We start from the raw sequence: 24,760 nt of genomic DNA, 5'->3' as shown, positions 1-24,760 counted from the left end.
TAATATTGGGGTTATGGGTTAATAATTTATTTTATTTTTATTTATATTAGGGGGTTAAAGGTTAGAGGCTAATTTATTTATATATTTTTTTTTTTTTTTTTTTTTATATTGGGGCTTAATATTGTGGTTAGGGTTCAGGGTTCGGGGTAATATTTTATTTTTATTTATTTATTTTAGGGGTTAAGGTTTAGGGGTTAATTTATATATTCATTTACTTTTTATTTATTTTGTTAGGTTAGGGCTTAATATGGAGGTTAGGGTTCAGAGTTAGGGGCTAATATTTTTATTTTTTTTATTTTTTTATTTTAGGGCTTTATTTATTTATTTACTTTTTATTTAATTTGTTAGGTTAGGGCTTAATATTGGGGGTAGGGTTCAGGGTTAGGGGGTTAAGATTTTATTTATTTATTTTAGGGGTTAAGGTTTAAGGGTTTATTTACTTTTTATTTATTTTGTTAGGTTTGGGCTTAATATTGGGGTTAATATTGGGGTTAGGGTTCAGGATTAGGGGTTAATATTTTATTTTTATGTATTTATTTTAGGGGTTAAGGTTTAGGGGTTCATTTATATATTTATTTATTCATTTATTTACTTTTTATTTATTTTGTTAGGTTAGGGCTTAATATTGGAGTTAGGGGTTAATATTTTATTTATTTTTATTTATTATAGGGGTTAAAGTTTAGGGGTTTATTTATTTACTTTTTATGTATTTATTTTGTTAGGTTAGGGCTTAAAATGGGGGTTAGGGTTCAGGGTTAGGGGTCAATATGTTATATTATATATTTTTATTTATTTTAGGGGTTAAGGTTTAGGGGTTAGTTTATTTATATATTTATTTATTTACGATAGATTAGGGCTTAATATTGGGGTTAGGGGTTAATATTTTTATTTATTTTAATTTATTTGATTTTTTTTTATATTATTTTCATTTAATTATTCCATTTGAGCAGAAAAACGCACTAATATGCTAAAAAAAATGCTTGAATAAAGTTTTTCAATGCATTTCTATGGAACAAATAATCGCTTCAAAAACGCACCAATCTGCCTGATTCAAGCTACAAACAAAAAAAAAAAAAAGCTCCAGAACACTTGTTTGAGTTTCAGGCGACTTGGAGCAGAGATGTGAACCGGTTGGTGTGACCGGGGGCCGTGGGCTCGAGTCACAAGAGTACGACTCTAGAATTTGACTTTGTTGTGACTTTCATGCGACTTTATCTTCTCGGGCACTCCATTTTCAAGAAAGTCGCATCAGGCCCGGCTCACATATAAACGCGAATCGGATACCTTGTTAACTTCATCCGATTCACATAAAATGCGAACCAGAACCAGCTTTCGATGGAGCAAGTTCACACATGTCCGGGGGAGCTGCGGATCGTTTTTTTTTTTTTTAATGTCCCATGCGATTTTTGGTCCGGTTTCGCACCTGAACCGGTGGACAAAACCGCAGCCGGACATGTGTGAACCGAGCCTCAGAGCAGCACAGGAGCCTAGTACAGTCGCTGCATCTTGAAGTCGCATAGATTGGAACGGGTGCCATCTAAATCAATATGCTGCGACTTGTCTGCATTTTTATTCCATTTTTTTTATTTGTCCAAAGTCGCATGACAAGTCGCACTGGTGTGACCGGAGCCAAATATTCCAACTGTACCTACAGAAATCGTAGCGCGTGATTTGTTGTTTTTTTTTTAGCCGATTTTATATGGCAGATAAAACATTTTTGGTCCATTTTATAGATATCAAGCGGATGAAATTTGATGATTTTTCTCTATTAATTTTTTTTTTTGATACATTTAAGGGGGAAAAAAAAAAAGAAGAACCATGAAAATGTTTACAATGTAACGATGATCAGTCAAAATTCCACAGCAAACACTCGCAGTTTAGCGCTAAAATATTTGTGAATGTAATGGTAGATTTGCGATCGGCTCCCGCGATTGCTGCGTGCGTTTTGGCCCCCCCCCGGATCGGCAGGGTTCCCACGGCCCCCCCTCAGAGGTCGGACGCGGGTTTCATCGTGTATGAAGTTCTGTCGGCGAGGAATCTCTAGGAACTCTCGGCCCCGCATTGTCTGGTTATTAGGAGGCTTAAGACGTCTTTGTGTGCGGTAATTGGACGCCATGGGATCGCCGGCGCACAGACGGAGCGTGTGGGAGCGCGCTCTACATCCCCGGTAATTACGTGTCCAGGAAGTAGGCTGGTTGCCGGGGAGAATCTCCCGAGCGTTGTACATCTTGAATAGGGATGAGCTTCGAGTTCGAGTCGAACTCATGTTCGACTCGAACATTGCCTGTTCGGCGAACAGTGAACAATTTGGGGTGTTCGCGCCAAATTCGAAAAGCCGCGGAACACCCTGTACAAGTCTATGGGAGAAATCTAAAGTGCTCATTTTAAAGGGTAATTTGCAAGTTACTGTCCTAAAAAGTGTTTGGGGACCCGGGTCCTGCCCCAGGGGACATGGATCAATGCAAAAAAAAGTTTTAAAAACGTCAGTTTTTTCAGGAGCAGTGATTTTAATAATGATTAAAGTGAAACAATAAAAGTGTAATATTCCTTTAAATTTCGTACCTGGGGGGTGTCTATAGTATGCCTGCGAGGGGCGCATGTTTCCCGTGCTTAAACTGTCCCTGAAAGTGTCATTTCCGCAGGAAAAAAAGTCATTTAAAATCACTCGCGGCTATAATGAATTGTTCCCCGTAATACAGAGAAGACTCATTGAAAGTCATTGATAAAAATTCAATTACCAGGCCCTTCGGGTCTGGTATGGATATTAAGGGGAACCCCGCGTCAAGTTTAAAAAAAAAAAAAAGTGATGTTCCCCCTAAATATCCATACCAGACCCTTCAGGTCTGTATGGATTTTAAGGGGAACTCCACGACAATTTTTTATTTTTTTTTAAATGGCGTGGAGTTCCCCCTAAAAATCCATACCAGACCCTTTATCCGAGCACGCAACCTGGGTAGGCCGCAGGAAAAGAGGGGGGGACGAGAGAGCGCCCCCCCCCCCTCCTGAACCGTACCAGGCCACATGCCTCAACATTGGGAGGATGCTTTGGGGGTCTGTGACCCCTCAAAGCACCTTGTCCCCATGTTGATGAGGACAAGGTCCTCATCCCCACAACCCTGGCCGGTGGTTGTGGGGGGGGGTCTGCTGGCGGGGGGGCTTATCAGACTCTGGAAGCCCCCTTTAACAAGGGGACCCCCAGATCCCAGGCCCCTCCCCTGTTTGAAATGGTAAGGGGGTACAAAAGTATCCCTACCATTTCACAAAGAAAGTGTAAAAGGAAGTTAAAGATACACACACCGTTGAAAAAGTCCTTTATTAAAAAATTCCAGCGGTGGTAATCCACTCTTGCTATCCAGCGACGGATGATCATCTCTCCGGGGTCCAGCGATGGCTGATCTGATCCAGTGACGGGTGATCTCTTCCTCCAGCGCAGTCCATCCATCCTTCCTCTCTCTCCATTGGCGGAGACACTGCGGGGATCCCGGCAGCCTGACATTTCTTATATGAGGAGGGCGGGGCCACCCATCACCTGACCCCGCCCCCCTCTTGACGCAAGTGGGAAAGCCTGGCTTCCCCAATGACATGTGGGTGACCCCGCCCCCCTCTGATGTTACGGAAACCTGCGTTTACATCTGAGGGGGGCGGGGTCACCCACACGCTGGTCCTGGTGAAAAAAAAAAATTGCTTTGCTGAAATTTTTAATCTATTTGACCTCTCAGCTCGATTCAAGATTTAAATCGATTTTTTTCCCCAGCCCTATATTATATTATATATAATAAACTATGGGATATATATATGAAAATTGATCTATCCTGATGTACTGACAGGCAATCTCTTTTCTTGAGACCCAAAAACGCAGGACAGTACATGTACCCCTAGAATGGCCCCTTTTTTGGAATGTAGACAGTCCAAGGTAATTAGTAAGAGGCATGGCAAGTGTTTTGACCGTTTTCATTTGGAAAATGGAAAAAATTTAAAAATAGGTTTTGTTTTTCACAATTTTTTTTTTTAAACATACTTTCACCAATGCAATACAGCGTCATCATATCACTGGTGTGGCGGTGATCCAGGGATACTGACTGGTTGACAGTATGTAAAAAAATAAAAAAAAAAAAAATAAAAAAGATTTCTTTTTTTTTTTTTTTTTTTTTCTTTTTTTTTTACACATCATGATTGCTTATATCAATGAAGTCCACTGCTATAAGCAATCATAATGTGCAAAAAAAAAATCCTGATCACCTCCCCAGAGAGAGTAGTGCAGTATTACTTTGGTAACACCTTATTGCTCTGGTTTGGGTGTTAAAAAAAAAAATTGTAAAAAAGGAAAAAAATAAAATACATTTAGCATAATTGCAAAAAAATATATATATATTTTTTTTTTACATACTAATCATCGATACACCAGTTATATGATGATGCTGTACTACACCGGAGACGGCATCTATAAAAAAAATAAAAATAAATAAATATATATATCTTTACACATTCAGTGTGTATTGTGATTTACTGTGATTGGTCGATCTGTACTATGTGATCACTGTGACCAATCACAGCTAGCAACACAATTATACACAATGAATGATACAATGCGTATAGCCCCCCCCCCCCAACATCGGCAAGCAGATACATGCTTTTTGCCGTGTGCAAAATTGCAACGAACATGACGAAATGCGTTGTGGGGCAAAAAAAAGGCAAAACCGAACAGGGAAAAAAAATTGCTACTTTATTGCATTTGTCTCATGTAGGGCAGCCCTTCAGATGAATAGGCGGCCATATGCAACAAAACGCATTCAGAGGTGTGAATAGTGGGCCTTGGGGGACGGCACTTCTGCATTTCTCGCATGTAGGGCTGTCTGTCGGAATCAAGGGGCTGCTCTACACGCCATGCGCGGGAACGCTCTGAAGACGTTCGGGCGCGCATGTGGTCGCTCCTTCTTGGGTAGAATCTAAGCCTTGAGAAAGGCTAGTAGTAGTAGTTGGGTCTGATGGTGTCACAGGGCCGACTCCTCCATGATGAGTCCGGTGTGCCGGGAAGATTTAGATTATAGGTGAGGATGGCGGGAAGATTTAGATTATAGGTGAGGATGGCGGGAAGATTTAGATTATAGGTGAGGATGGCGGGAAGATTTAGATTATAGGTGAGGATGGCGGGAAGATTTCGATTATAGGTGAGGATGGCGGGAAGATTTGATGGTTCTTGTGGAGCGGAGGGGGGATGGAATATGTGTCCGGAGTTCCTCTTTATGGTAGCGCTCGGCTGAGCTCTGTTTGCCGTATATTTTGGGGTTGGCGGCGCTCGTTGTCTTGGAGCTGAATGGGGGAATGATGATCAGAGTTAGTAAGTGGTAATCACACGATCGCTCTATGTACCAATTATCGTGTCATGGTGCCCGGAGTCAGAGATAATCGCATTCTTCTTCTCCCTCCCGCAGAACTCAGACCCTGGCTGAGCAACTTCACCTACGGGGACGTCCAGGACTTCTCCCAGCTGGCCCTGGACCCCAACCGCAACCAACTCATCGTAGGAGCCAGGTAACCACGTGTGTATGTGCCTGCCTCTCCATCCATCCATCCGTCCATCCATCCCATATCCATCCGTCAGTCTATCTATCAATCCCTCATCCATCAGTCTGTCCATCAATGCCTCTCCATCCATCCATCCATCCATATGTCCATCAGTTTCTTCATTCATCAGTCTCTCATCCATCCCTCCATTGGTCTGTCCATCCATCCATCCATCACTCACTCATCTCAATTCTTAATTTATCCACCTTACACCTATCTGTCAATCTACCCATCCCTCCTATTCCATCCATCCATCCATCCATCAGTCCGCCTGTGTGTTCCTCCATTCCTCCTCCTTCGATCAGCCCATCAATCCCTCCCCTCCCTCTTCCTTCCATTCATCTGATGGTCAATCCATCCATCCATCCATCTGTCCATCAATTCACCTGTCCATCAATTTATCCATCTATCCATCCATTAATCCATCCCTCTTCTTTTATCCCTATTCCATCCATCCATCCATCCATCCCTCTTCTTTTATCCCTATTCCATCCAGCCATCCATACATCCATCCCTCTTCTTTTATCCCTATTCCATCCAGCCATCCATCCATCCATCCCTCTTCTTTTATCCCTATTCCATCCAGCCATCCATCCATCCCTCCCTCTTCTTTTATCCCTATTCCATCCATCCATCCAGCCATCCCTCTTCTTTTATCCCTATTCCAGCCATCCATCCAGCCATCCCTCGTCTTTTATCCCTATTCCATCCATCCCTCCCTCTTCTTTTATCCCTATTCCATCCATCCATCCATCCAGCCATCCCTCGTCTTTTATCCCTATTCCATCCATCCATCCCTCTTCTTTTATCCCTATTCCATCCAGCCATCTATCCATCCCTCCCTCTTCTTTTATCCCTATTCCATCCATCCATCCATCCCTCCCTCTTCTTTTATCCCTATTCCATCCATCCATCCATCCATCCATCCAGCCATCCCTCATCTTTTATCCCTATTCCATCCAGCCATCTATCCATCCCTCCCTCTTCTTTTATCCCTATTCCATCCATCCATCCATCCATCCATCCCTCTTCTTTTATCCCTATTCCATCCATCCATCCCTCTTCTTTTATCCCTATTCCATGCATCCATTAATACATCAATCCCTCCCCTCCTTCTTCCTTCCATATGCCATCCTTATGCCATCCTTCCCTCTTCTTTTATCCCTATTCCATCCATCCATCCATCAATCCATCCCTCTTCTTTTATCCTTAATCCATCCATCAATCCATCCCTCTTCTTTTATCCCTATTCCATCCATCCATCAATCCCTCTTATTTTATCCCTATTCCATCCATCCATCTAGTGTGCTTGTGTGTGGCTTCTCTTACATCTAATATCCTATCTATCTATCTATTTATCTATCTATCTATCTATCTTTCTCTAGATATATCTATATAGATGTATAATTATCTATATAGATAGATGGTACATTGTATCTTCTTTATATTGTATAAATGTTACATTGTATCTTCTATATACTCTCTAGGGATTGCATTGTATCTTCTATATACTGTGTATGTTTATTTATATATATATATCATTGTATCTTCTATATACCATATATATTTTATCTTGTTTTGTATTTCCTTCAGTGATGTCAGAGCAGTGATGTCAGAGCAGTGACATTGATATACCTGCTAATATTTCTCTTGGGTCCCATTCACATCGCCGCATTTCTGATCGCGTGGCAATCCACACAGAAAATGTGCGCTTTGCTGTGCGTTTCAGAAACGTGCGCGGTGCTCGTGTTGCCGTTAAATGTTGATGGAGCCCCACTTGTGGGTAGCTAATTTTTTCTGCATGACAAACATGCTGCAAATCGCTAAAAAGCGCAGTTAAAAAAAAAAAAAAAACCCCAGTGCCACGCTCTGCTCCAAACAAAGTACAGGGGCGTTTGTCGTGCGTAGGGCCGCCCATTCACAAGTGCGTTGTGCTTGTTAACACCTCAAAATGCGCAGAAAACAATGCGAGTTTCCTGTACCATTTAGATATGAAGGCAGCGTTAGTGTTGGAGGAGTTCATGCGTCCTCCATGTGCGCGCCCCAGGTGTGGCCGCCGTCGCTCTGTTGTTGTTTCCTTGCCCCGATAACAGATGCATCCTGTGCGGTTGGATTTAATTGGCCGGCTCTTCCTCCTGCGCTGCGGATGACTTGTCAGTGTGACATTTTGCTGACAGATCTTCTTATTGCGCTGTCAGTGTGCTCCCTGCAGGGAAGTCACGCTGTCATTTATTGCTGTATGCGGGGGTGTACGTGTCCACGTGCGGCGGGACGGTTGCTGAACGAGCATCTCTGACCGTCCCGTGGCGCGAGCGATATCTGCCTCCTGTAATGTTAAGTAATATTCGGCGCTGAGCCAGCGAAGATTATCCCCAATCCCATGAGCTGAACGCCCGCTGACTCTTGTGACTCCCCCGGACTAATCACATAATCTGCACTTTGCTGAGTCAGCGCAGCTCGTCCTGTGATCATCGGTGGAGAGCCGGACCAGCCAAACGCTACCGACAGGACCGCGCCCGCTGGCAGATTGGCAATTACCGGAGGGGCTGGTGGGCGATCGCTCATTGATTTGTCAGGTGGGGACACTTCGGGGACTTCGATGGAGAGAACAGCCCGCGAGGCAGAAAACAATCACCTGTCGTGAATTAAAGTGGACCTGTCATTAAAATTATACACCTCAGATCCATCGACAGGGCTCAGCATCTGCAAATCACAGTGTTGTATGGAGGAAAAACAAAAATACAGCTCTCTGGTCGTGTATAGAAGTACAGATCACTGGTCGTGTGTAGAAGTACCACTCCCTGGTCTTGTGTAGAAGTACAGATCACTGGTTGTGTGTAGAGGTACAGATCACTGGTTGTGTGTAGAGGTACAGATCACTGGTCGTGTGTAGAGGTACAGATCACTGGTCGTGTGTAGAGGTACAGATCACTGGTCGTGTGTAGAGGTACAGATCACTGGTCGTGTATAGAAGTACAGATCACTGGTCGTGTATAGAGGTACAGATCACTGGTCGTGTGTAGAGGTACAGATCACTGGTCGTGTGTAGAGGTACAGATCACTGGTCGTGCGTAGAGGTACAGATCACTGGTCGTGCGTAGAGGTACAGATCACTGGTCGTGCGTAGAGGTACAGATCACTGGTCGTGTGTAGAGGTACAGATCACTGGTCGTGTGTAGAAGTACAGATCACTGGTCGTGTGTAGAGGTACAGATCACTGGTCGTGTGTAGAGGTACAGATCACTGGTCGTGTGTAGAGGTACAGATCACTGGTCGTGTGTAGAGGTACAGATCACTGGTCGTGTGTAGAGGTACAGATCACTGGTCGTGTATAGAAGTACAGATCACTGGTCGTGTGTAGAGGTACAGATCACTGGTCGTGTGTAGAGGTACAGATCACTGGTCGTGCATAGAGGTGCCGGTCCCTGGTTGCGCATGGAAGCGCCGGTCCCTGGTTGCGCATGGAAGCGCCGGTCCCTGGTTGCGCATGGAAGCGCCGGTCCCTGGTCGCGCATTCAAGCGCCGGTCCCTGGTCGCGCATTCAAGCGCCGGTCCCTGGTCGCATGTATACACCTCAGATCCATCAACAGGGCTCAGCATCAGCAAATCACAGTGTTGTATGGAGGAAAAACAAAAATACAGCTCCCTGGTCGCGTGTAGACGTACCGATCACTGGTTATGTATACAAAGTGCAGTGACATGTCACCTAAAGCCTAGGCAAGGATCACATGACCTCTGGCTAGTAGTGCCTTGGGGGTGTTTCACGTTATCAGAGGCTGCAGATAGTTTATCGTCTTTGTTCCTGTGTCTGGGAAAGCATCAAAAATAATAATATAATTTACAAATCCTGCGATAATGAATGCTGACCTTTTTCTATAATATGGCGAATACGTCACCCTTGCCATGTGATCAGTGCTAGAGGATCGGAATGAGGTGGAGCCATATAATCAGTGTGCAAATTCGTTTGTTTTTACACGTGTTTACGAAATGCGAGAAAAACGTGTTTTTGCGTTTGCAGTCATTCCTTAATGCACAGGCACCAGAATTTATATGATTGTGTCATCTCTGAGCCGGCGTCCTAGTCCAGGAAGTAGATGGTGACCCCGGGTGATGCCGGAGCAAAGGTTGTGCTGTCCTTTCGGAGAGGAAAACGGATGAAGGGCGTGGTCGGGTAATAACTGGAATGATTACACTGACACGCTCCTTTGCCTGCTGCTCCTGACATAAATTATTATTTGCCATTATTCAGGATTTAGACGGCGCCAACAGTTTGCACAGCTCTTAACAACATGACGGCAGACAGTACAGTTACCATACAATTCAATACAGGAGGGATCGGAGGGCCCTGATCCTCGGAGCTTACAATCTAGAAGAAATGAATGTGTCTGATGACAGGTCCACTTTAACAGTCCTCTGACCGCAGTCTCCCAAGCTTCTCCTTATCGGATTTGATGGAGCACTACTGCACACATGCTGCAATAACCAAACAGCCTGATAAGAACGCTGAAATCTTACAACCAGAATGGGAGGCTCCACTCACACCTGAGCGTTTTGTAGACTGAAGCTCCAAAATGCTGGAGGAGAGAAAAAAATAAAACAATTATTCTCTATGGAGACGGGTCACATCCGCACTACAAAGTCACCTGGAGTCAAACGCCTGGAGCTCAAAAAAGTTCTGAAGCTCGAATCGGGCAGATTAGTGCGCTTCTGAAGGATTTTTTTCCCCCCATAGAAATGCATGGAGACACTTGATTTGGGTGGTGTTGAGTGTTTTAGCACATTTTTGCAATAATTATATTGGAAAAATAATTAAAGATAAAGAAAATACATAATTAAATAAGTAGACAATAATAATAAAAAAAAAAAAACCCTAATATGAACGCTAATCCTAACATTAACCCCTAATCCTAAAATAGACCCTTAATAACCCCTAATCCTAACCCCTAACATTGACCCTCATCTTTAATCTTAACCCATAATCCTATTATTATTATTATTTAAGGTACTTGTATAGCGGCGTCAAGTTATACAGCTCTATATATATATATATATATATATATATATATATATATATATATATATATATATATATAGAGAGAGAGAGAGAATTTTTTTACCCCAACCCTAATATTAACCCCTTATCCTAACCCTTAACACTATTATGCCCTAGTCCTAATATTAACTTCTAATCCCAACCCCTAATTCTAACCCCTAACCTAATATTAACCCCTAACCCTAATATTTCATGTTGTAAAGCGCTGCACAAACTGTTGGCGCTATAGATTTCCTGTATATTATTAACGACTAGTCCTAATCCTAATATTAACCCCAAACCCTAATATTAACCCCCTTATCCTAACCCCTAACTGTAATATTAACCCCCGAACCATGAAACTTAATCCTAATATTGACTCTTAACCTTACTATTAACCCCTTAATCTAACCCTTAACACTAATATTAACCCCTAACATTAATGCCTAGTCCTAACCCCTAATCCCAATATTAACGCCTTATCCTAACCCCTAACTGTAGTATTAACCCCTAACCTTAAACCTAATATTGACCCTTAACCTTTAATATTAACCCCATTTTTTCTAACCCTTAACGCTAATATTAACCCCTAACCCTAATATTAATGTCAATTCCTAACCCCTAATCCTAATATTGACACTTAAACCCTAATATTAACCCCTAACCTTAATATTAACTTAGACCCCTAACATTAACCTCTAACCATAATTCTGATCCCAACCCCTAATATTAACCCTTAATCCTAATATTGACCCCTAACTCTAATATTAACCACTAACCCTAATTATAAAACCCCTAACCCTGATCCTAACCCATCATATTGACCCCTAATCTTAATCCTAACCCCTAACCTAACAAAATTAACCCCTAACTATAACCTTTATCCCCTAACCTTTTAGCCCTTTAAAAAAAAATAAAAAAAGTAAAAAAAATTCTGAACAATAAAAGCAGATGAAAAAGCTGAAAAAACTAACAACAAATGATGAAATAGATGATATATTCTCTATTGGCTAATAAAAATTGGCAAATCGCAAAAACGCACTTACAAACGCTAAAAGAAATGCCCAGGAAAAAAAAAACGCGACGCTCAGCTGTGAATGCCGCCTAGCAAAGTATCTCGGTGCGATCTGATTATGAACGTTTTTTCCTCCATCCCGCGCTCTCCTCTCGCCAGCAGATGAGCCTGATGATTCACCGCTGGGTTAATCTCGGGGTTTTTTTTTTTTTCGCTTTCGGCGGTCTCACCATCCCGCGTCGCTCCACGGCGAGTTCACAGCCAGTCATGTAAAGACGTCTGATTAAAGGCAGCGCCTCCCGCCGAGACCGTGACGCCGGAGATCACAGCACTCAAATTGCTCTGTAAAATATTCATCGTCCCGAGGGGCTTGTTCCGGCTTTATTATACATCCCGCTAAACGCCGCGTCTTTACGAATGATCTGCCGCATGGCGAACAGCCTCATCTCCATGACACCGCGCCTCCTTCAAATGAGGCTGGCGGAGGTCGGGAGGGAGTTGTACGTTCGCCCCATTCTTGGTTTACAGATGTCACCGGCGGGGCCACGTCGTCGTAGTTCGGCGAGGTCGGTCACGTATCTGTGGGCGCATCCTCAGATTTCCCCTATTCCCGGTATTCAGGACCCCGAGGGGCTCAACCTCAGGGAGGCCGGGGGCCCGGCACATTCTTCCAGAACCTTCCACGACTCCAGAATGTTTCTACAACAAAAGTATCGGAATGTAAAATGTGGATCTAAAATGGATTAACATTAAAAAAGGATGAAAATTAGTTACTTTACTTTTGGTAAACACCAAACATCACCTGCTGGACCCACACAATATATTGTAAAGGGGATTTAAGATTGTGGGCCCCAGGGGAAAATGGTCCCCATAGCATTAGTGTCAGTGGGATAGTGGCCCTCAGGATGGCATAGCTCCTCAATTCACTGGGGATAGTGGCCCTCAGGATGGCATAGCCCCTCAATTCACTGGGGATAGTGGCCCTCAGGATGGCATAGCCCCTCAATTCACTGGGGATAGTGGCCCCTATGTTGGAATAGCCTCTCAATTCATTGGTATAATTGGGATAGTGGCCTCCATGTTGGAATAGCCCCTCAATTCATTGGTATAATTAGGATAGTGGCCCCTATGTTGGAACAGCCCCTCAATTCATTGGTGTCCATAGGATAATGGCCCCCAGGGGGAAGAGCCCCTCAATTCATTGGTATAGTTGGGGTAGTGGCCCCCATGTTGGAATAGCCCCTCAATTCATTGGTATAATTGGGATAGTGGCCTCCATGTTGGAATAGCCCCTCAATTCATTGGTATAATTGGGATAGTGGCCCCCAGGGGGGAAAAGCCCCTTAATTCATTGGTATAATTGGGATAGTGGCCCCCATGTTGGAATAGCCCCTCAATTCATTGGTGTCCATAGGATAATGGCCCCCAGGGGGGAAGAGCCCCTTAATTCATTGGTATAATTGGGATAGTGGCCCCCCATGTTGGAATAGCCCAGTGTTTCTCAAATCCAGTCCTCAGGCCCCCCCAACAGGTCATGTTTTCAGGTTTTCCATTATTTTTCACAGGTGATTTGATCAGTTTCAATGCCTTAGCAATTACCACAGCCGTTTCATCTGAGGGAAATCCTGAAAACATGACCTGTTGGGGGGGCCTGAGGACTGGATTTGAGAAACACTGGAATAGCCCCTCAATTCATTGGTATAATTGGTATAGTAGCCCCCATGTTGGAATAGCCCCTCAATTAATTGGTGTCCATGGGATAATGGCCCCCAGGTGGGAAGAGCCTCTCAATTCATTGGTTTTAGCAGGATAATGTCTCCCCAGGGGGGAAAGCCCATTAGTTCATTGGCGTCAGTGGAATAGTGGCCCACAGGAGGGAAGAGCCCCTCAATGCATTGGTGTCAGTGGGATAATGGCTCCCCCGTTCATTGCTGTCAGTTGGATAGTGGCATCCATGGGGGAAATAGCCCTTTATTTCATTGGCGTCAGTGAGATAGTGGCCTCCATGGGGACAACATCAGTTGTGTCAATGGGAGTGTGGCCCCCAGAACAGAATAATCCCTCATTTAATTGGTGTCAGTGAGATGGTGGCCCCTGTGGGGGGGGGGAGATTAGGCCCTAAATTCACTGGTGTCAGTGGGATAGTGGCGCCCAGGGGGAAATAGCCCCTTGATTTACTGGTGTCAGTGAAATAATGGCCCCCAGGACAGAATAACTCCTCATTTCCTTAGTGTCATTGCGATATTGGCCCCCAGGGTGGAGAGTAACCCGCTAGTTCATAGGTGCCAGTTCGATAGAGGACCCCCAAGGGGGTAATAGTCCTTGGGAGTGTATCAGTCTGGAGGGTGTTCCTAGGCAGACTGTATTTAGATAATGCCCACGTGATGATGAGCCTCCGTGAATGAAGGACCAAAACCCAACGAATGAAAGGGGGACGGGCCAGGGGACAGTCAGGCTGGTGAAAGGAAAGGTCTAGATGATGCTGGAAATCCTCCAGCCAAGAAATGAGGCGGGGCCCTGTCTGACTTGCAGCAGCTTGTAATGCACATGGTGAGAAGCTCACAGTGTGCAGTGAAATCAGAGGAAGCCGTTTGTCCAGGAGAGGAGCCGATACACCTGTGCCAGACATGGGAGTCCGGAGGTCGGATTTAATAATAAATGAACAGATGTGTCATCTCCACACAGCGCTGAGCTCTCTGCGGCTCGGCGAGTTGGCGGTTGGGTTTTGCTGTTTGCTCGGGTTGTTTGCTGTCCGTTTTTTACATTTCTGTTTGGGGGAAGCTGACAGATATGGAATACACAATCAGCGGCGCGGAGTTAGAATGCGCGGCGCGGAGTTAATGTGTACCTACGGCTCGCACACAGCTGTTCCCGGCTCAGGATAAAATATGAAGTCTGATTTGAGCTCTGAGAGTTCCAGAGGTAAATTAAAATTATTTTTACTTCAGTATCTCATGAACACTTTCTGCGGGATCCCGCCACACGGCTCCGGCACCAGGGACCAATATCCATTCCAGGGCCACTCTGAGGACCGATCCTCATTCCAGGGCCACTCCAAGGACAAATCCCGAATCCAGGTTCACTCCGGGGACCAATGCCCATTCCAAGGCCACTCCGAGGACAAATCCCAAATCCAGGGCCACTCCGAGGACAAATCCCAAATCCAGGGCCACTCCGAGGACAAATCCCAAATCCAGGGCCACTCCGAGGACAAATCCCAAATCCAGGGCCACTCCGAGGACAAATCCCAAATCCAGGGCCACTCCGAGGACAAATCCCAAATCCAGGGCCACTCCGAGGACAAATCCCAAATCCAGGGCCACTCCGAGGACAAATCCCAAATCCAGGGCCACTCCGAGGACAAATCCCAAATCCAGGGCCACTCCGAGGACCAATGCCCATTCCAAGGCCACTCCCAGGACAAATCCCAAATTCAGGGCCACTCCGGGGACCGATCCCCATTTCAAGGCCACTCCGGGGACCGATGCCCATTCCAGGGCCACTCCGGGGACCGATGCCCATTCCAGGGCCACTCCGGGGACCGATGCCCATTCCAGGGCCACTCCGGGGACCAATGCCCATTCCAGGGCCACTCCGGGGACCAATGCCCATTCCAGGGCCACTCCGGGGACCAATGCCCATTCCAGGGCCACTCAAGGGACCAATGCCCATTCCAGGGCCACTCAGGGGTCCGATCCCCATTCCAGGGCCACTCCAGGGACAAATCCCAATACCAGGGCCACTCGGGGGACCGATCCCAATTCCAGGGCCACTCGGGGGACCGATCCCAATTCCAGGGCCACTCGGGGGACCGATCCCCATTCCAGGGCCACTCGGGGGACCGATCCCCATTCCAGGGCCACTCGGGGGACCGATCCCCATTCCAGGGCCACTCGGGGGACCGATCCCCATTCCAGGGCCACTCGGGGGACCGATCCCCATTCCAGGGCCACTCGGGGGACCGATCCCCATTCCAGGGCCACTCGGGGGACCAATCCCCATTCCAGGGCCACTCGGGGGACCAATCCCCATTCCAGGGCCACTCGGGGGACCAATCCCCGTTCCAGGGCCACTCCAGGGACAAGTGACTTAATTTATATATATTCCTTTAATAGCCACAAAGCATATAAATCCACTTTGAGAACCAAATGCCTTTACAAACCCAGATATTACCCCCCTTCTCCCAAGTGTCTGCATGTAGCCCATTCAGGCACAGTGACTGGCTCCTTTGTTCATGCTGGAGGGTTTAGCAGCAAAAACTCTGACTCAGCATGATGTTATCTCTCACATTCCAGCAGTAAATCAGCTGAAGGCTGACTGAATTGCTGAAAGAACATCTGGTTCCAGGAACTGGGAATAGCTTTGCAAATAACAGCAAATCTCTGAGTTATCCCATAATAGTTATCCCATAATACAGCTCTGTATGTGTGACGTCAGGTTGTGTTTGGAGTGATTTATTTCTCGCACTCACTGTATGTTTTCTCTGTTGCAGGAACTACCTCTTCAGGCTCAGTCTCTTCAATGTCTCCCTCATGCAGGTAAGTCCTCGCTCACCCGGCCGCTCCGCTGTGTCAACTTTGTCTTCAGCTGCAGGAAAAACGTTTCTGAAAATAAAGTGATTTGCAAATATTTGTCTCTGTTAATGCCAGAGATAAGACGGGTTTTGCATGAGCTTTGCCCATGTGATTGTCTGTCCCATCGCTGCTTATCAGACATCCATTCATCTATCCAGCATTCTGCCTATCCATTCATCCATTCTTCCTCCTTCCTTCTGTCCATCCATCCCTTAATCAGTCCTTCCAAGCATCCATCTATGCTCCTTCCCTCAATCGGTCCATCTGTCCATCCACCCATCCCTCTTCCTTTAATAACTCCATCCATCCATTTTGGTTCAGTCCATCCACATACCCATCCTCCTTTTGATCAGTCCGTCTGTTGATCGATCCATCCAATCATCCATCAATCCATCATCAGCCACTCCATCCATCCCTCTTACTTTAATCATACAATGTCCATCTGCAATCAGTCCATCCACATATCTATCTGTCCTTCTTTGATCAGTCCGTCAATTCATCCATCCCTCTTCCTTCAATCAATCCATCTATCCTTCTTCAAAAATTCCATACAAGTATCTATCTATCCTTCCTCCATAGATCAGTCCAACCATCCACCCAAGAATCCATCTTTCCTCTTTTCAATCAGTCCATCCACATGTCCTCCTTTGATCAGTCCTTCAGTTCATCCATCCCTCTTCCTTCAATCAATCCACCTATCCTTCTTCGATATCCATCTATCCTTCCTCCATAGATCAGTCCAACCATCCACCCAAGAATCCATCTTTCCTCTTTTCAATCAGTCCATCCACATGTCCTCCTTTGATCAGTCCTTCAGTTCATCCATCCCTCTTCCTTCAATCAATCCACCTATCCTTCTTTGATATCCATCTATCCTTCCTCCATAGATCAGTCCAACCATCCACCCAAGAATCCATCCTCTTTTCAATCAGTCCATCCACATGTCCTTCTTTGATTAGTCCATCAGTTCATCCATCCCTCTAACTTCAATCAGTCCATCCACATATCTATCTGTCCTTCTTTGATCAGTCCTTCAGTTCATCCATCCCTCTTCCTTCAATCAATCCACCTATCCTTCTTCGATAATTCCATACAAGTATCTATCTATCCTTCCTCCATAGATCAGTCCAACCATCCACCCAAGAATCCATCCTCCTCTTTTCAATCAATCCATCCACATATCTATCTGTCCTTCTTTGATCAGTCCGTCAGTTCATCCATCCATCTTCCTTCAATCAGTCCATCCACATATCTATCTGTCCTTCTTTGATCAGTCCATCGATTCATCCATCCCTCTTCCTTCAATCAATCCACCTATCCTTCTTCGATATCCATCTATCCTTCCTCCATAGATCAGTCCAACCATCCACCCAAGAATCCATCCTCCTCTTTTCAATCAGTCCATCCACATGTCCTTCTTTGATTAGTCCATCAGTTCATCCATCCCTCTAACTTCAATCAGTCCATCCACATATCTATCTGTCCTTCTTTGATCAGTCCTTCAGTTCATCCATCCCTCTTCCTTCAATCAATCCACCTATCCTTCTTCGATAATTCCATACAAGTATCTATCTATCCTTCCTCCATAGATCAGTCCAACCATCCACCCAAGAATCCATCCTCCTCTTTTCAATCAATCCATCCACATATCTATCTGTCCTTCTTTGATCAGTCCGTCAGTTCATCCATCCATCTTCCTTCAATCAGTCCATCCACATATCTATCTGTCCTTCTTTGATCAGTCCATCGATTCATCCATCCCTCTTCCTTCAATCAATCCACCTATCCTTCTTCGATATCCATCTATCCTTCCTCCATAGATCAGTCCAACCATCCACCCAAGAATCCATCCTCCTCTTTTCAATCAGTCCATCCACATGTCCTCCTTTGATTAGTCCATCAGTTCATCCATCCCTCTAACTTCAATCAGTCCATCCACATATCTATCTGTCCTTCTTAGATGAGTCCATCGGTTCATCCATCCCTCTTCCTTCAATCAATCCTCCTATCCTTCTTCGATAATTCCATACTAGTATCCATCTATCCTTCCTCCATAGATCAGTCCAACCATCCACCCAAGAATCCATCCTCCTTTCAGTCCGTCCATCCACATATCTATCTGTCGTTCTTTGATCAGTCCATCAGTTCATCCATCCCTCTTCCTTCAATCGATCCATCTTCGAAATTCCATACAAGTATCCATCTATCCTTCCTCCATAGATCAGTCCAACCAACCACCCAAGAATCCATCCTCCTCCTTTCAATCAGTCCATCCACATATCTATCTGTCCTTTTTTGATCAGTCCATCGGTTCATCCATCCCTCTTCCTTCAATCAGTCCATCTATCCTTCTTCGAAAATTCCATACTAGTATCCATCTATCCTTCCTCCATACATCAGTCCAAACGTCCACCCAAGAATCTATCCTCCTTTCAATCAGTCCATCCACATATCTATCTGTTCTTTTTTTTTATCAGTCCGTCTGTTCATCCACCGCTTTTCTTTCAATCAGTCCACCTATCCTCCTTTGATCGCCCCATACAAGTATTCATCTATCTTTCCTGCATAGATCAATCCAACCATCCACCCAAGAATCCATCCTGCTTTTAATCAGTCCATCTGTCTATCTGATATCCATTTGTCCATCCCTCTTTCTGAAATCATTCCATCCATCCATCTTCGATAAGTCCATCCACATATCCAACCTCCTTTGTTCAATTCATCTGTCTGTCCATCCATCCATCCATCATCCCATCCATCCAATCATCTGTCCAGTTATCCATTCATCTATCTATACATCATCCCTCTTTCTTCGATCAGTCAATCCAACCATTCCTCTTCAATCATTCCACCCATCCTTCTTCAATCAGCCCATCCACATATCCATCCATCCATCCTCCTTTGATCAGTCCATCCCTCTTCCTTCAATCATTCCATCCAAGTATCCATCTGCCATTCCACCATCAATCATTTCAACCATCCATCCAAGCAAGTATCTATCACTTTTTCTTTGACCCATCCAGCCAATCATCTATCATCCTTCTTCCTTCAATCAGTCCATCCATCTAAGTATTTTTAATCAGTCCATCCAAACATCTGTCCCTCTTCCTTTTCAATCATTAAACCCATACATCTTCAATCAGTTCAGCCACATATCTATCTATTCTCCTTTGATCATTCCGTTCATCCGTCCACCTCCCGTCCTTCGATCAGTCCTAACCATCCATCCAAGCATCTATCCATCCCTGTTTCTTTGATTGGTCCATCCATTCAGCCAATCGTCCATGTTCAATCACTCTGTCTGTCCATCCATCCATTTATGTTTTGCTGGGACCAAAAAAATCTACTGTAAGAATGAAAATTCCAGGAAATGATGAAAAATAGAGAAACCCGATACATTGTCTCATAGAATGTGCTGGGATTATGGTGGGGCGTATTATGCCGCGTACACACGAGCGAATTGTCCGGCGTACTTAGTCCGGCAAACAATCCAGCGGATAGTCCGGCGGACTTTCTACCGAACGGACTTGGCCACACACGGACACACAGAAAGTCCGGCGTTTGCTAGCGCGATGACGTACAGTGCGTACAACGGGACTAGAAAAAGGAAGTTCAATAGCCAGTAGCCAATAGCTTCCTTTTTCGTACTTGCTTCTGAGCATGCCTCATTCTTAGTCCGCCGGACTAGCATACTGACGAACGTATTGTCCGCTGAAAGCCAAGTCTGACGGGAAGATTGGACTGCAAAAATACTTTCTAAGTCCGCCGGAGATAAGACGGGTTTTGCATGAGCTGGCAAAGTCCACTGAAGCCCACACACGATCGAATTGTCCGGTGAAATGCGTTTCGGCGGACTAAGTGCGCCGGACAATTCGCTCGTGTGTACGCGGCATTAGTCACCATTTCCAAACTCTTTACAGTTTAGGGACCCCAAGTCTTCTGTGTTCTCCTTATACCAGTTCTTAGTGGGGTATTACGGACAGGTTCTCTTTATTTTGTGCCCGGACGATTGGCTTGCCTGTTGCTTTGTCTTTGTTTGCTCTGATTCCTGTATATTTCCTGCCTGCTCTCCCCTCTCTCTCTCATCTCTACAAAGAAAAGGGGGGTGGACTTTTAAGGCACGTACAAATTATAATAGTATACAAATTATTTTATTACATAAAACCAACAAAAGGTAATTGAATATACAGTATACATTAAAAAGTACACCAACAGGTATATATACAACCAGTATTGATGCTATGTCGTATCATTCATTTGAACAGAAACACCCTACGCGTTTCGGAGTTTGGAAAAGCGTGTCCTTCTTCAGGGGTGTGTGGATACAATGTTTCTGTAGAATAATACTGTTAACATATATGACAATAGCCACTGGGCACCATTTGATAAAAGAACAAACAATTGTACAGGACCATATGGGTATATTTGACTCCGTCAATGCTCGAGGTATATGCCCCAGTCTATCTCTATTCAATAAAGTGTTGTAGAGATCCTGCAGGAGTGGTGTGAAAACAGGTCTGCAGTCCCCTATTGGGGGAAGAAGTTTTTTTTCATATGAACTGGGACTTTTATAGTTGTTTTACCCAGAATAACACTTCACCATATGGAGTTGTGGGAGAGGATGAGAGGTCCGTCCAGCCAGCGTCCTGCAAATAAGGTCTCATCTCTGGCGCCATCTACCCTTCATGTGTCTCTTCTGCCTCCCGTCTGTTCATACAGGAGATAGTTCTCCCATTTAAAAATGACATTTTCCATCCTGCCTGCAGTTTATGGTGAGTCACCATGTCACCCCTGCCTTAGTCATTGATTTTATTTCGGAACCACCCAGCCTCCACCCCAAATCCATAATCTTGGATCGCTTCCTAATCTGTTCTCTTTCCTAAGGTGGTTCCAAAAGCCCACATTTTTACAAATATATTCTCCTAATTGGAGCATCATGTGTGATAGTGAGTGATGGAGTTTGTCATTGCAAACATGAATGTTGCACTTTGTTGGCATCTCCTTGTTTGATTGAGGATCCTGAGGAACCCTCTGCTATAGAGAAGAAGATGGGATCAATCTGCTGCACCTTTCCAAAGTCAGATACTGAGGACGTTCCAGGAGTTTTCGCAGATATTTCAGGTAGAGAGGATCCTCTGGTCAACCTACAACCTTCTGGTCTTCTCCTGTGCTGCCCATCTTTCATGAATCTTTTTCTTCTCAGCATTGGACTCCAAGCTTTTCATCCTTCTTCTACTGCTTCTATCCAGCATAGAACGTCTTCAGTCCTACTCAACCAATCTCAATCAGATTGTAAACATCAGAACTTGGTAGGATGATCCAGGATGATCCAGGGATGTCTCAGAATATCTTTGGCCCAGCTTCAGATCTTCCAGTTTCTTAACTCACATGGATTTGGTTGTGATGGACAGCTCCATTACACCCTTGTATTTGATGCTGCAGCGATATGGTAACCAGTGAACCACCGTTTGGGTGGCTTCAGCACTGGATATGTTTTGGAGTCCCACCCCGTCCTCCCACTGATAAGCCCAATACACCCAGCACCTTGTTCAGCCTATCTCCTGTTCTCTCCTTGATTGGCTGAAAGGGTCTCCTTATGATTTGGGCTCACCTACTGTCCTCTGACTAATTGGTTGAACAGGGCCCTGGGTGTTTTGAGGTCACCTCTTGTCCTCCCACTGATTGGATGAACAAGCCCTTGGGTGTATTGGGGTTACCTTCTGTTCTGTCTTGATTGGCTGAAAAGGTTTCTGAATGTACTGGCCTCCCACTAATTGGCTTAACGGTTCTGGCTGTATTGGGATCACCTCTAGTTCTTCCACTGATTGGCTCAATGGGGTTCTGGGTGTAGTGGGGGTCACCTCCTTTTCCTCCCACTGATTAGCTGAACAGGGTTCTGGGCGTATTGTGGTTACCTCCTGTTCTCCTCTTGGCTGAACAGGCTCCTGGGTGTGTTGGGGGTCACCACCTGGCCTCCCACTAATTGGCTGAACAGGATTCTAGGGGTGTTGGGGTCACCGCCTGGCCTCCCACTAATTTTCTTAACAGGGTTCTGGATGTATTGGGGTCACCTTTTAGTTCTTCCACTAATTGGTTGGACGAGGTTCTGGGTGTAGTGGGGGTCACCTCCTTTTCCTACCACTGATTGGCTAAACAGGGTTCTGGGCATATTGTGGTTACCTCCTGTTCTCCTCTTGGCTGAACAGGTTCCTGGGTGTGTTGGGGGTCACCACCTGGCCTCCCACTAATTGGCTGGACAGGATTCTAGGGGAATTGTGGTCACCTCATGGCCTCCCATGAATTGGCTTAACAGGGTTCTGGGTGTATTGGGGTCACCTCTAGCTCTCCCAGTGATTGGCTGAATAGGGTTCTGGGTGTATTGGGGTCACCTCCTGTCCTCTACGTGATTGGCTGAAAAGTCTGTAAATATATTTGGGGTCACCTTCTGTCCTCCTATTGATTGGCTTAACAGGGTTCTGGGTGTATTGGGGTCACCTCCTGTCCTCCCCGTGATTTGCTGAACAGGGTCCTGGGTTTATTGGGGGTCACCGATTTTCATCCTACTTATTGGCTGAACAAAGTTTTGGGTGTATTGGGTATCACCTCCTGTTCTGCTGATTGGCTAAACAGGGTGCTGGGTGTAGGAAGGTCAGCTACTCTATCCTCCTTGATTGGCTGAAAAGGTCTCTGAATATTTTGGGGTCACCTGTTGTCCTCTTGATTGGCTGAACAGGGTTCTAGGTGTATTGAGGGTCACCTCCTGTCCTGCCCTAATTGGCTGAAAATGTCTCTGATGTATTCAGAGGTGGAAGGGTGGCCCTATCAGGTAGTCTGTACGGGTGTCTCTGATTTCTAATGGCGGCCTTGGATTGGAGTTCACGTGACTCCACACAGATACTTTTGCACTTTGGTCTCCATGTTTTGTCTTATTGTATCATGTGTGGCCCGGCTTTAAGTTGGGAAAACTTCCAAAAGGCCAACCTGCCCGTTTCCTGCCACCATCTTTTTTTATTTTTTTTTATTTGGAAAAGCGCCCCAGTTGCCTTCTATACATTTTGCCGGCGCGCTGGATTGCCGCGCTCGCCTCTCCTAATCTTTTTAAACCTTTTCCTCATTTTTTCAGGTATTTTTTTTATGTTGCGTCAGAACTCAGATAATCCCCCACCAACGCGGCGGCCACCGAGGGCGCTTCTCATAATCGGATCGGCGCTAATTGGCGCGGGAAAAGATTAACAGAAGCTCGCGGCCTTCCTGATAAATTCGTTTTGGGCCTCCGGCGTGCTGGGAAGATGGAAAAACGAGCGCCATAAATTCTCCGGCACTTTTTGCTCGCTTGGCCCCTCTGAAATATTTCTCTCTCGCAGAGCTAACACGTCAGAGGGAAATGAGCGTTGAAATAACACAGAGAGCGCACGTTACGGGCCCGGCGGCGCTGCGTTGACTCCTTTTCGGGTTTGCCTGGTGGAACGGGTCGGAAGTTCCAGCTCGGCAATCGGCACGTGATGCTTTATCCTTGGCTGGCGAACAATTCGATCGGGGAATAACTGGAGATATAAAGAGCGATGGAGGCCTCGGGGGGGTCGAGCGGATTGTGCGTTGCATCTTAAGAGTCGGCTGACCTCGGCGTTCCTGAAATAAATCCGCCTATAGATCTTCTGCGAGCGCGATGTGTGTAAACATTGCACCCAGATGGTGGGAACCGGCGGCAAGCGGGCAGGAATGCAGCAAATCCGCTCCCAGGAGCAGATCTTCCGATCTTTGTCCTCCGGTGTGCCGCCATGCATACATATAGAGGGATTTATATGTCCCCGGGGTCTGTACGCGTACAACGCGCTGTGCATTGTCATTCCGTCTATCCATTACCGCGCTAAACCTATGCGGGATGGGGCACGGGGGGGGGGGGGGGGGGATTTGGATATTTTGTACTGTTGCTACCATTTATAACTTTTCATGTGACTTTGTTACATTTTGCTGTTTCATATTTTCATGTGGCTACTTGTCAAACCCCCCCTCCCCCCTCTCCCTGTGTGTTCTACAATTATGCTGAAATAAGATCAGTTTGCACGTGGAAACTTTCAGGCAGTACTTTGTTGGAATGTTGAGCGAAGTTGAGCTTGCTTTCAGAGGGGCTGGTTACCATGTACCGCCATTAAAACCATCGAACGTCGCTGCACTAAAAAACACACCTGCACTTTTTTAGCAACACGCAGCAGCAGCACGGGTGTCCACCAGCACAATTGCAAATAATGGCAATGCTGGTGACACCAATGATGGGGCACTATTCCTCCCACTGACACCAATGATGGGGCACTATTCCTCCCACTGACACCAATGATGGGACACTATTTCTCCCACTGACACCAATGACGGGCACTATTTCTCCCACTGACACCAATGATGGGGCACTATTCCTCCCACTGACACCAATGATGGGGCACTATTCCTCCCACTGACACCAATGATGGGGCACTATTCCTCCCACTGACACCAATGATGGGGCACTATTCCTCCCACTGACACCAATGACGGGGCACTATTTCTCCCACTGACACCAATGACGGGCACTATTTCTCC

General features: G+C 45.6%; 1 protein-coding gene across 2 annotated transcripts in view; it reads left to right on the top strand.

The window, feature by feature from the left end:
• The window catches only part of SEMA5B (semaphorin 5B), a 492,183-nt gene that overhangs the window by 250,608 nt on the left and 216,815 nt on the right, over positions 1-24,760 (top strand). For both annotated transcript variants that reach the window (XM_077449725.1, XM_077449726.1), the window contains exons 4-5: positions 5,433-5,532; positions 16,105-16,150. In XM_077449725.1, the coding sequence (XP_077305851.1) occupies positions 5,433-5,532; positions 16,105-16,150 (146 nt within the window). The remainder of the gene's footprint in view (positions 1-5,432; positions 5,533-16,104; positions 16,151-24,760) is intronic.

The sequence above is a fragment of the Lithobates pipiens genome, unplaced genomic scaffold (genome assembly GCF_037356315.1).
Source record: "Lithobates pipiens isolate NorthernLeopardFrog02 unplaced genomic scaffold, aLitPip1_a1.2 Scaffold_22, whole genome shotgun sequence".
Classification (NCBI taxonomy): domain Eukaryota; kingdom Metazoa; phylum Chordata; class Amphibia; order Anura; family Ranidae; genus Lithobates; species Lithobates pipiens.
This window is presented reverse-complemented; position numbering and strand designations above follow the sequence as displayed.